A 13,584-nucleotide genomic window follows, 5' to 3' on the forward strand; every position below is an offset into this window, starting at 1 on the left:
CTAAAGCACCCCTGGGGTGGGATGCAGCCTAGGTGTGCCAGGAGACTAGGATTTGTCCCCAGGATGTTTGAACTTTCCATTAGTTGGGGTCATCTCCCTGCCTCTCCTTCCCTGGTGCTGTACAACACTCCAACACAACCCTGGCAGTGCCCAAGGCCAGGCTGGACACTGGGGCTTGGAGCAGCCTGGGACAGTGGGAGGTGTCCCTGCCATGGCAGGGGTGGGGCTGGATGGGCTTTGAGGTCCCTTCCAACCCAACCCATCCTGGGATACTGTACAATTCCAGAGCTGGAAGTGCTTGAACACAATCCAAGCTTTGGGCACCCTCTGCCTGCCCTGCCACGCCTCAGCCCCAGCACTGACAGACCCCAGGGGTGCCCTGCAATCCCACAGTGGGGACAGGGATTCCACCCTCATCCTCACTGCCTGGCCTGTGCAAGAGGCAGATGCTTTTGGAAGGATTTGTTTCGCTGTCCTGTGTCTTTCCAATGTCCCCAGAGCACCTGGCTCACCCTCAGCCTCCCACTGGATGAGGAAGAGGCTGTTCAGAAACACATCCTTTGTGCACAGCAACAAGAGGAGAAGCTCAGTGATTACCACCAGTGGCTTCTCTTTGAAAGAGTTCTTCTCTCTGTCCCATTTGGAGAAGGATCCTCTCCTTCTGGTATTGAAGTCCTCCAAGTCCTGGGCACTGTGAGATACCTCAGCAGACCTCACCTTCACTTCCCCTCCACCAGCCAAGTGCTGCCAGCTCTGAAAGCCCACAGCTCCACCATGGACACCAAGCTTGTGCCCTGGAGCTGCTGTGGTTCCCACCAGTGGAGGAGCTGCTCTCCTGATTCTTTTACTGGTAATTAGAACTCATCAGCTTTCTGTGGTGCTCATTACTGTGGTGTTGGAGTGCCTATTTTTACAGCCTCAACAGCTCCCTGTGCACCAGCTCCTCTCCTCACAGACAGAGCAACCTCTCAGCTCCCTCTGGAAATGAGCTCTGCACATCCTGCACCCTGCCCTGCTCTCCCCTCCAGTCACAGCATCCACGGCACTCCTTGATTAATTCTTTTCAAATAACATTAAAAGGATGAAAACGCAGCACAACTGAGGAAGGCAGTAAACAAAGTCACTTAACTATTTGCTGTCCTTCACGAGGATTTTAACTGCCCCGATTATATTGTCCAAGTGGATGCTGGGAGAGAAAAAAGAATTTGAGTCTGGAAGTGCTTCCTGCAGTTCTGTGTTAGCAAAAGGCAGAAGGGAAGGAATGACAACAGTGACAGAGAACAGGCTGAACCCAAGGATGCTCTTGCATAATATGGGAAACCAAATGTAATAAGTAATCAGCCCAATTTCATCAATATGTTATTTTATGAAGAAATATTGCAAAATAGAAATTCAAACAAGCCACAAGCAGCAGACAGCATCGAGCCTGGGATTGGTGCTGGGTGAACTGCAGATTCAGACTCTCTCTCTTGCCCAGATCTCCCCAGTTCACAGTCTGCTTTTGCAGGGCTGGTTTATAGACAGTTTTTCCAGCCAGAAAGAAGGTTTCCTCATCCCATTGTCCACTCAGTCGTTGTTCCATATTCATATTTCTTTTCTCTCTGCTGCTCTGATGAATGTTTTCCCATTGGGCTGCACACCCAGGCTGATGTAGGTAAGATTTCCATCAGGGGTTGATCACTGAGTCCTTGACAATCCCATCCTCAGAGAGGACCCATCTCCTGGTGCAGACACCCTTCTTTCTGTTGCAAATGTGTTGCTTCCCCTGCTCCCAGCAGAGGCTTGCAATTTCTCAATTACTTTTATTTGGTGGAATTAACATGATTCAATACCTTACATTTTTATAAAACACGAATTAATTCTCCTATAACAATCCCTCCTCTTCTACATAAACAAATTAATTCGTGAATCTGCATATTTATCTCTTTAAGAAAAACATCAGAGGGCTATAAGATTTGTATTCCAAGTTTAACAACCAATTATCCCTTTTAAATTTTTCCTTCACCATATACAAAAAATCCTTTTAAGTTACCTTTCACCCAGTATAATACTCATATGAAAATATACCTTTAAGTTACCTTTAACTCAGTGCAATATTCATATAAAAATATACTTTTAAATTACCCTTCACCTAGTGCAAACTGCAAAGAAAACTTCTTACCATCTTTTCAATCTGAATATTGTCCCTAGTTCATATCCAAGTCATCCTTTTAGTTGTCCCAGTCCTCATGTATTGTGAGGAAAGGTACAGGCAGCTTCAGAGCACCTGAAAAACGTGGGGGCTCACAGGAGAGCGGGTCACTGACGTAGGGCACTGACACTCTGCATGCAAATCCAGGCTGCAGCAAACGAGGCAGGAGAGTTGGTAAGAGTCCCCAGCAGGGTCTTTTTTGCAGGCAGACTAGCAGCTTGAAAAAGTGCCTCTCATGAAGAATGAAGTGTTGTAGATGTCATTGCTCGGCCCCAGGAAGCCAAGCCGGTTGTTTCCCTCCCTGTAAGCCTTTTACCCCATGTTTTTATGGTTACTCTCAGCCTGGTCTCCAGCCATGGTATTCTTCAGTCTTCCAGTTTAAGATGGGGTCCCCCAGGATGCTGGTCCTGCTGTCCTGGCTGGTTGCCCACATTCTCCACCATTTGTTGTGTCGTGTGGCAACAGTGTCCATTGTGTCCTGGGAGGAGAGGCGCCAGCAGGGACACAACAGGACACTTTGGTTAAGGGTCCAGTTCATTTCCTCCCCCAGCCCGAGCCAGGGAGGGAGGAGAAGGCAGAGAGAGAGAAGGCGAGAGGCGAGAGAGAGAAGCCCAGCTCCATCCCCCCTGAAGTAGAGGGTCTGGGGGCAGGCAAAGGGCAGGTGAGGCCATTGACCTGAAGGCAACGGAGACACACCGAGGGGGAAGGAACAACAGGCCAAGGTCATTGAGGGGGGTCAGAACTGACCAAACCACTGTGTACAGAGATTGCATTGAGTGGCTGAAAGCACCCCACAACTCTTTTATTTGGTGGAATTAAAATGATTCAATACCTTGTATTTTTATAAAACACGAATTAATTCTCCAATACTTATAACACCAAACATCCCCTCCAGGCTGTGGCAGAGGCTGACCTGGACAGATGGGCTGGGATTATTTCCTCTTCTTCCTCTTTCCTGTTCCAAGACCAGAATTCTGGGAACAAGGGTGTCTGCAGAGCACCTGTCATCTATAAAGTCTGGGATGGTATTTTACAAGAGGGAAACTAAGGCACACACAGAGGGAACATCCCAGTGAACAGCCCTGGGAGGTGCCAGAGCAGAAATCTCTCTGGGCTCCAGGCTCTTGTCCTGGCAAATATTTAGAGGCGCATCTCTGCAACAACCAAAGCTGTTATCAGAAACAAGGATACCCTGAAACCAGAGCTCCTAGTTGGTACTGAAGGGAAAGGTCAGATGGCTCTCTGGTTTCCTTCACCCTCCAGCTCTCAGCTACGTTTTCAAAAAACTCCTCTCTCAGATGTAACTGTGCTTTGATCCTGCTCCTCACCAGGGAAGCTGCAGAGAACTTTGTGCCAGCAGCACACTCACCCCCTTACCTCATGAGCCCCTGCCCCAGGACCCCTCCAGGAGATTCCCAGCAATCCAGCCCCAGCTGGTGGAGCTGGGAGCTGCCAGGGCTGCTCACCCTCGTCGCTGTTGTCGTCCACCAGGATGATCTCCTTGAGCAGGGCCGCGGGGGTGTGGTTGACAGCGCTGTGCACCGAGCGCAGGATCACCGACAGCGCCTCGTTCACAAAGATGAAGATGATGGAGATCTGGGGCAGGTCCTTCCCGTATTTCAGCTCTTTGCACCTGCAACGCCAAGGGCAGAGAGAGACAAGGGGTCAGCAGAGGTCACGGGGCAGCACTTCCAGCCAGGCACAGGGAAAATCCACAGGGAAAACCCGGGGCTGCCGCTGCCCAGCTGTGCACAGCCAGGGATTCCCACTGCCTGCAAATCCACCCTTCAGTCACTGCTCCTGGGGAGAGAAAACAGCAAAGGAGAGCATCCCCAGGGTCAGAGAGCATCCCCAGAGCTCACCTGAGCTGTGTGTGTGGGCAGATAAGCAGGAGGGGCCTCCAGAACACAGCAAATGTCTCTAACAGCTCAAGGGAAACTCCCCAGCCCCATCCTGTGCCAAGATTTACAGGTGCTCAGAAATGAGCCTTGTTCTTAAACAGCACTTGGGAATTTTCTTCCCATTTGCTTTGGAAAGAAATGAACTTAAAATGAGCCTTGGTTAAATAGTCTCAATAAATGTTTTTGCTCTCTCAGCAGATACTTGTGAGCACATTCCTGTCTCTGAAGCAATGCTGTGACCTGGTGTCTTTGCACTCCACAGCCAGGACGGTTAAACCCAGACCCTGGTTTAATCCAGACCCTCTGTGGTTTCAGGAACCATCTCTTAACTCAGGCAGGGTTTGGGGCTGGCTCTCTGCTCACACAGACTTCAGAGCAGGACAAAAGCAGGAGCTCCCAGCTTTGCTGCACCATCCCTGGCAGGCAGCAGGTTCACGTTCCATGGACACACCAGAGCTGGAGAGAGGGACACCCATGGAGCAGGGCTGGGGAGGGCTGTTCCAGGTGACCCCCAGCTCCCCAAGGGCACAGGGACCCAGACATTGTTTCCCTGCCACGTTTCACCTCAACCAGACACTTCCTCTTAACAGTGCAACTGTGGAAAGCAAACAGGAGACCTTAAACCACTTCCAACATTTTAATTCAACTCTGCAGCTTCCCCTACAATAAATCCATGTGGGGCAAGGACAGAAGGAGCCTCCTCACCCCCTCCCCACATCCACATCAGATTAGACATGGAACAGGAGCAGAGTTCCCAGAATTACAATGAGTGTGCACGGAGCAAGCCCTGCCCAGATAAGCAGAGAAAGACCAAAGGCAGAGTGACATCCCAGCTCCCCAGCAATGCCTCTGCATTTAATTGTCCTGGGTGTTTCTTAGGCAACAGCAGGCATTCTCCAGACTCCAGAATGAGACTTGGGAGACAAAGATTTCCACAGAAAACACAGTTTTCTTTATGAATCTTCTTTAGTTAAACAAGTTTGCTGGGTGAAAACACGGTTGTGTTTCTTGATTTAATTATTGCCTACCCTACAGTAAGCCAAGAGCTCAACAGACGGGAACCAAACACTGAAAAGGATCTTCCAAAGGGAAAATTTTTCTTTAAAATGAATGAAAGAATGGTCATGATGGGGCAAAGTGACAAGTGACCCTGAAATCCTGCCAAGAAAGTCAAACTAAACTGACTGAGACATTAAAAACAGCTTTGGGTAGATGTTGATACCTGCTCTGATGAAGCCAAGGTTGTCACAGGAGCAGGAGCGTTTCCTTTTAATCATTTCTCACCTCCGGGCAGCCTTCCCCCAAGGAATGCTGCAGGGGATAAAGAGCTCAGCCTGTGATCAAAGAGCTTTGGAGGCAAATCCAAACCCAGCTCTTTGAGGTTCATCTCCTGCTCATTGGCATTCTCCCTGCACCACTCCTACCAGGGCACACAAAGATCCAGGGAGAGGAGATGAGCCTGGAAGGGAGGAGTGGGAAAGGCCAACCCACACTGCTGGGCACAAAGCTCCAGTTCTCCAGAGGCAGGAGAGGCTTTGCACAAACACCCTGCTCTGCTGGCGTTGGCTTCCACTACAGGGCTGGGAAGGCAGCAATTTTCAACCAAATTAACGTGAAGTTTGTCGTGTTCCTCCCAAGGGCTCCCTTCAGTGCTGGTGCCAAAAGCTGTGGGGTGAGCAGTGCTCTGCCACAGCCTGCAGCTCCACGAGGCTTTTTCCAGTGGGCAAACCAGGAAATATCCCTGCAAGTGTGCAGGAAAACGCTTGGGGAGGTTGGGCTGCCCTGGGGCCGGGAAGGGAGATGGGGAGAGCAGCACCTGAGCTCCAACATCACTGGAAGAGCCAGGGAGAAGGTGTGGGAAACAGTGGGAACGGTGAGGGCATGGGGCAGGAACTGCTGGGGGTTGGATGGTTGGGGGGTTTGGGTGGTTTCTTTTGAACATTTTCATAGAAAAAGGGCTGATCTGGATGCTTTATCCTTGGCCCATGTGCAGGTAGAGGCACAGGTGTGACTGCCTTACTCTGGGAGCACTCAGACCTTCACGGAGGACTCACTGCAGCTCAGCAGCCCTGGGACAGCTGAGGCTGCCCATCCCTGCAGCTCCCACAGCTCCCTCCTCACCTGCACCCTCAGGAACAACACCTTGCCCACCTGAGAGCCTGCCTTTTCTGCAAGGGCTGGTGGGCACAAGATGGGAAATCCCTGCTGCCTTCAGAATTTCAATGCCAACCCTGAGGAACAGCACAGAGAATCCAGCCCCAAGCCCAGGTCCCAGCAGGAGCCCCAGGGGCTCAGGGAGAGTCCCAAAAAATGCATCAAACCTGCCCTGAGACTCCTGACACCCTCTGCCCACAGCTGTCCCCCTCAGCCTTTGCTTGGGTGCCAGCCAAGGCCTTTGGAACTCAGACCCCTGGCCAAAATACTTCAAAATTCAGCGAGACCTTAGAGCCCCTTCCAGAGCCTAAAGGGGGCCTACAGGAAGGCTGCAGAGGGAATTTTTGCAAGGACAAGCAGAGATAGGATAAGGTGGAATGGTTTTAAGCTCAAAGAGACATACTGGGCAGGAATTGTTCCCTGGCAGGGTGGGCAGGGCTGGCACAGGGTGCCCAGAGCAGCTGTGGCTGCCCCTGGATCCCTGGCAGTGCCCAAGGCCAGGCTGGACACTGGGGCTTGGAGCAGCCTGGGACAGTGGGAGGTGTCCCTGCCCTGGGACAAGATGAGCTTTAAGGTCTCCCTACAACCCAAAGCACTTGGGATTCTGAATCTCAGGTTTTATTGTTAGCACAGCTCATGCTGTATCTGGCCAGCCCAAAGCAGGTCTTGTGCCAGGAAGGTGAATGTTCAAGGGAACACTCCCTGCACCTGAAATCTTCTACATTTCAATTAAATACAGGGGTCAGACCACCACAGTACATACCAATGTCAGTGATTAGCTGCCCAGCTGAGGCCCAGCCCACGGGTTGATGTTTAATTTAGCCATCTATTCCATCAGTACCAAAAGGCTGGCCCAGGAGGTTCTCCCTGCCCATGAGCAGGTGCTCTCCAGCCACATGAACATCTGCAGGTGGCCCCAAGGCAGAGGTCCTGCCACAAGTGCAGGAAAGATGCACTGGGCCAATTTGGAACAGGGCCTGACTGGAGAAAACTGAGGGAGGCTGCAGGTGACCCCTCCCCATCGCTGCTCTGCTGTGGGGAACACCCCCTGACCCAGCACAGAGCATCTGCCAACATCTGGACAAATTAGTGCAGGTTACACAATTACATCCTGCCCCACTACATCCTGCTCTCTCCAATTAAACCTAGGCTGGCACCTGCTTGTAGGATTTATATCAAAATGTCGTGAATCACTAGCGGAAAGAAAGAGCCACCTTACAGTTTTGTCTCTCCTTTAGATCAATGGGACATCAAAGAGGCATTTTATGTCCCATTAAATCATGCTCACAAAACTCTCCAAGTCTGAGGAGGCTGGGGAAACACTCCCCCATGTTCAGCACTGCGTTTAATTTAAGGATCTTGCTGAGGTCTCATTGAGAAATTTTCTGGGCCTTCAACAGGGAGGGAAAAGGGTTTCCTCTGTCCTTGGTCCAAGGCTCAGGTATGAAGGGAGAGGTTTAGGTTGGATTTTAGGGAAAGGTTCTTCCCCAGAGGGTGCTGGCACTGCCCAGGGAATGGGCACAGCCTGAGGCTGCCACAGCTCCAGGAGCTCCCAGGGATGCCCAGGGTGGGATTGTTGGGTGTCTGTGCAGGGACAGGGTTGGACTGGATGATCCTTGGGGGTTCCCTCCATGTCAAGATATTCCAGGACATCTTTTCTCACTTCAGAACAGGCTGAGGAGCTGATGACTGACACCAATCCCTGCCTAAAACAACTCCCAACATCCTCCCCAGCCCCTCCTCCAGGGACACAGGATCTGGATGGGTGCAGAGGGGACACAACTCCTGCACTGTGACCACCACCACCTTTATGGGGTCCCAGATCTTTATTCTACATCAAGCCCAAGTGTGAAAACATGAGAACCTGCCAGGAAACCCACAAAACAAATGTATTTACTGAGGACACATTTTCACCTGAATCTTTGCAGTTCCTGGTTTATGTAAGAAACCATCCCAAAACAAAGGAAGGCAGAGAAGGGGAGCTGGGGGAAGAGGAAGCAGGGCTGAGTTTCTGCTGAACAGCCTGGCACACATCAGGCTGGATTAATCAAGTCAGCCAAATTCAAAAGACAGAAAGCATAAACCCTCAGCTCGGCTCCAACGCGTGTTTGCCTGCTGCAGAGCCTGCTTTGAATCCTCTGATCGTTTGTTTTCTGCTCAGCACACAGCTGTAAATCCACTCTTCAGAGCAGCCAGTGAGATTAGGATGTTTATTGTCTGTCTCAGTAACAGAAAAGGGATATCCCAGCATTTACTGCCTCATGATCCCTCAGCAGAAAAATCACCTGGACTCACAGCAAACACTCCTGGAGCACAGAGAGGCCACAAAGTGGCAGCTAACGTTTACAAACCACTTCTTCCTGCCCAGTGATTTAACAAGATCACTCTATCACTCAATTAACACCTCTCACCTGTTCTCTAGGGCACAAAGCCATTTCCATCAACCACCTGGAACTGCCCTGCCTGGCATCAGCCAGACCCTGATGGTTTCTACACCTTCCCTTCCCAATATAACCCATTGATCAACACCAATAAATGCAGTTTATGGCCAGCCTGGAGTGTGGACTGTTCCAAGACAACAGAGGCACTCCCTGGCCTTCAGACCAGGCCAGGTTTGCACAGAGCTGCCAGGGGATGTCTGTGCTGTGGGTGGGACCTTCCCCAGGCAGCAGCTCTCAGGAAGAAAACAAGTTAATGAAAGGGCCAATAATACATTCAACTTTTTCAGGAGAGCTTTAGGCTGGAGATTGGGAAAGGTTCTTCCCCCAGAGGGTGCTGGCACTGCCCAGGGAATGGGCACAGCCTGAGGCTGCCACAGCTCCAGGAGCTCCCAGGGATGCCCAGGGTGGGATTGTTGGGTGTCTGTGCAGGGACAGGGGCTGCACTGGATGATCCCTGTGGTCCCCTCAAACCCAGGATATTTTATAACCTGTGATGCCCTGAACAGCTCAGAGAGGAGCAGTCAGGCTGCAGCTTGCTTTGCCCCCAGATCACTGAGCAGAAATCCTGTTAATCCTGAGAGATCAGGAATCCCTAATCCCATCATCAAAGATTATATCCACCCTTGGTCACAGGAATTATCTTCCACCTTCCACACTATGCCATGGTGTGTCATCCACTCCCGACAGCTCCCACATCTACTCTGCACAGATCTCAGAATTCCTGGGTTGCCACATTTCCTTAATTTGTGCCTTTTGCATGGCCCCTTCCCCCAGTGCCAACATAAAATGTTTTCTGAAGTTTTAAGTAGAGATGAAATCCCATGAAGTGTGGCTGTCCCCAATCCCAGGGAGGAGGCAGAACTCCACTCCTCTGGAAGCCTGCTCTGCTCAGAGTTCCCTGGATTTCAGATATGTCCAATGTTTTAAAGGGAATACTTGGATTCAGACAGAAAAACCAGGCTGCCACAGGCCATCTGAAATTATCCAGCAGTAATCTGATTTTCCTAATGATGCCCTTCTAATCAACCCAGCCTGGAGCCCTCTGGAGCTATCTTTCCAACAGGGGGCACAGGCAGAGCTTGTCAAGACCCAGAGGGACACAAACTGGGAGGACTAAAGAGCTGAGGAAGTAAAGAGGTATTTATTAGCAGAACCCCACTGAAGGAAAAGTGGCTGCTGCTCAGTCTCAGAACACTGACAGAGGTTTAAAATTACAGTTCTAATTAGCAAGGTAGAGAAAAATCCAACCTCACCCTCCCTGTGCCTTAAACCACTGAGTGCAGCAGTCCCACCTTCTGCCTGGGGATGGATTTTTGCATTTTATGGAACCACCACAGGGACACAACGTTTTGCCCTGAGCTGTTTTCCTCCAGGCTGGGGCTCAGGCAGAGGTTGTGTGTGGAGATTTGGCCATGCCCAAAGAAGCAGCCAGCCCAGAGCAGGGCCAGCCCTGCTGCAGAGGGCACTGCCAGCTCCACTGGCTCGGCTGGGCTGCCAAGGCAAAGGCAGGGGAGGCCAATGCAAAGTGAAGAGATGCCAGTGGAGCACAGAGCCTTCTCAGACAGGGAGGGGCTCAAACGTCCCCTACAGCCCAAGGGAAGAGGTCACACACAGGGGTCCTGGGCTTCCTCTCCTTCCTCAGGCGTAAATCATGGACTCACTGAGATGGGAAAAGCCCTCTAAGGCCATCGAGCCCAAGCACTGCCCCAGCACCACCCTGTTCACCACTGAGCCATGGCCCCAAGTGCCACATCCACAGGGATGGGGACTCCCCCACTGCCCTGGGCAGCCCCTTCCAATGCCTGACCACCCTTTCAGTGAGAAATTTCTTTCCAGTCTAAACCTCCCTAGCATAGCTCGAGGCCGTTCCCTCTCCTCCTGGCCCTGTTCCCTGGAGCAGAGCCCAATCCCCCTGGGCTGTCCCCTCCTGTCAGGTTCAGGCTGGGATAACTGTCCATCCCTCACAGCCAGGACCCAAAGGACACCCTGGGCAGTGCCCATGCTCCACACAGACTGGAACAGGAGGCACTCAGGATGGGCAGGCCCTGCTGTGCTTTGGATGGATGTCAGGTCTGGAAAACACACCCAGGAGAAAAGGTCACTAAAATACCAGCAGGAAAACAGCACCTGCTGTGTGCAGTCACTGGGACACACAGTCCCTTGCCCAGGGGAGGATGGCAGCAGCCTGTGAGGTCACCCTGGGGCACACAGGGCTGGGCTGAGCTCTCAGGCACCTGGCCCGTCAGGAGTGGGACCTGCTCCTGCTGCACTCTGGGCTCACACTGACTGATGACCTGAGTGTCCATTTCACAACTACATCATCACCAGCTCTGAAGCTGTACCATTCCTCACCTTCCTGGGGATGCCCCTCAGGGCTCTTCAGGACACAAATGTCCCCCAGAGCATGAAGGGGACATCTCTACCTGTCCTTCTGAAATGCTACCAGCAGCAACCACCATGGAGAGGGCAGAACACCCCTGGCCTTAGGGCTCTGTGCTGCTCCTCCATCCTCTGGAGTTATTCCTACAGCTCCTAATGGGGTCCTGCTGCACCCCTCTCCAACTCTGTGGGATCAGCCATCACAGACACTCAGCACACAGGAGGAGTCAGACACAAAAATCAGTGCCAGCTGGCATAAACTGAACTCAGGTCACAGAATCTTTGAGTGGAGTTTGGTTGGAAGGGAGCTTAAAGATCATCTCAGCCCATGCAGATCCTGTGTACCCATGGAAGAACACAGGGCAGACAAAGAATGAGGTGGTTCTGATTACGGGCAGCACACCTCTTTATAAAAGCAGATCCTGATGATGAGTTCTCCCAGATTTCCTCCTCTCCTCCATATCAGAGTGCCACATCTCCCTCCCTCCTGCCTGCCCCCTGCCTTTATTTTTAATTCTGAACACCCAGGAGCTCCCCAGTCTGGATCCTGACTTATTAATGATTTCTCTTTTGGCCATCACACTAAATAAATCCAGCTAACGTGCTTATCAGGAGCTTATCCCTTCCTGACATTTCAGTCTTGTAGCAGGCTCAAGGGTTTGAATATTTAAACAGGCAAATATTCTTTTGATCAGCAGAATAAATGACTTGTTACTTCCTGTCCTTAAAAACACTGTGAACATTATAGAAGTGCTCAGCTAAGTTGGCACATCTTCCACAGAGCTGTGGAGCTGTTCTGTAAAACATGGCTCAGGAGCAGAGAAAGGGTTCCACTCACACATATTTAAATGCCTTTTCTACAATGAGCTGTGGAACTGCCACAATAAAGCCAAGGGTGTGTGAGAGACAGCTCGGGCAGAATTAGTGCACGAGAACTGGAATTCTCCCCCAAATTCCTGTCCCAGAGATTGCTGCTTGAGGAAAACATCAGCTTGAAAGAGTCACCAGTGCATCTCTCAGTGCTGAGGTTCCCAAACTGAGAGCACTCCTCAAGCAGGAAATATCAGCAATTTTACCCCATTACAGAGACAAGGATCAGGGCTGCTCCCATGGTGTGGTGCAGGAGCCCACAGTCAGTGTGTCCCTGTCACCCGGCACCTTTCAGGACAGCACAAGGAATGACATTCACTGTAGCCAGTTCTTGCACGGAGCCCCTGGCTCCTCATCAGTCCCAGCAGGACAAGGCAGGGCTGGCCACAGCCTCCAAGGTCTCCTCATGGCCACATCTGGCCATCCACAGCACAGCTGGGATGACAAATTTGACAAGTCCTCAGGAGAAGGAGGCTGCTGTGTCCTGACCAAGGCATCAGGGATTTAAACACAAGATGTTGGAGTTATGATGCTCAGGGATGAGGTGGTCGGCCCCGAGGGGACAGGAGGGCAGCAGGGCTCAGGAGCAAAGCCAGCAGGTCCTGCTGCCTGGCTGGGGCCTTTCTCTCCTCCCAGCTAAGGTAGGTTGGGCAGGGAGGAAATTCAGGAGCCTTTTTATCTCTGTTTGTTCTAATACAGTGCGCTGCAAACACAGCTGAACTCCGAATGATGTTCAAACAGGTATGGATTGAAGGAGCAGGCTTTGAAAAGCAGCATTTGACATGATCACAAGAGAGGCAGCAGCAGCCTGACCTCCCCTGCCATGAGGATCCCAAGGTCAGCCCTGAGTCCACCACCACACGAGCAGCCCCTGTGTTTCCAGCAGGGAAGGGCAGGCAGGGAGCCCTGGCTGCTCCACAGAGGAACACCAGATCCTGGCTGCTGGCAAGGGGCAGTGCTCGCAGATGAAAGGCAGTAATGCACACTGTAAATTAACAGTACAGTGGACATTAACAGTAAATTGTAAATTAACAATAAGTTGTAAATTAAGAGTGCATGTTCTGACATCCTCTGTTAGAGGCAGCTGCTGCTCTGTACCTGGACAAAGTAATTCACAGACATCTCATCTAAGGCAGGAGCCAGAGCTCCCTTCAAGGTCAATGAAGTGACACTGCCACTGCCAAAGGACAATTTATTCCCTCCCTCCATCCCAGGTATATTTCTGTCAAGGAAAACACACTGGAGCTGTTTATTGGGAAGGTAAAATTAGCTTTTTCCTCCCCTGATCAGAGGCAGCCCCAGGCTGAAGGTTCAGACAAACATCAGTGAGGGAAGGGAGCCCTTCATGTCCCCAGGGATCCAGGGTGACAGTCCCACCAGCAAACACCACAGCTCTGCTTAGGCAGCTTGGGATCAAACTGACACTGCTGGAAACCTTCCCTCTCAAACTGAAAACAAAATCCTTGGTCCAGAGCCTGAGGTAGGAGTGTTTTACATTAATAGATCTCCTGGGAACCCAGGATTTTGACGTCCCCAGGGCAGACTTGGGGCAATGAAGAAGAAAAGTGGCCACCACTCGTGCTGCCTGGAACAAGGTGGAATGATGCCACTGCTGGAAGAGCTGGCATAAAAATGATGAACTTAAAAG

General features: G+C 51.3%; 1 protein-coding gene across 1 annotated transcript in view; it reads right to left on the minus strand.

The window, feature by feature from the left end:
- GALNT17 (polypeptide N-acetylgalactosaminyltransferase 17) overlaps positions 1–13,584 on the minus strand; it is a 203,166-nt gene that overhangs the window by 124,559 nt on the left and 65,023 nt on the right. Inside the window, exon 3 of the mRNA XM_066333123.1 lies at positions 3,658–3,824. Within this exon, the coding sequence (XP_066189220.1) occupies positions 3,658–3,824 (167 nt within the window). The remainder of the gene's footprint in view (positions 1–3,657; positions 3,825–13,584) is intronic.

This window comes from Sylvia atricapilla, chromosome 20 (genome assembly GCF_009819655.1).
Source record: "Sylvia atricapilla isolate bSylAtr1 chromosome 20, bSylAtr1.pri, whole genome shotgun sequence".
NCBI classification, from domain to species: Eukaryota; Metazoa; Chordata; class Aves; order Passeriformes; family Sylviidae; genus Sylvia; species Sylvia atricapilla.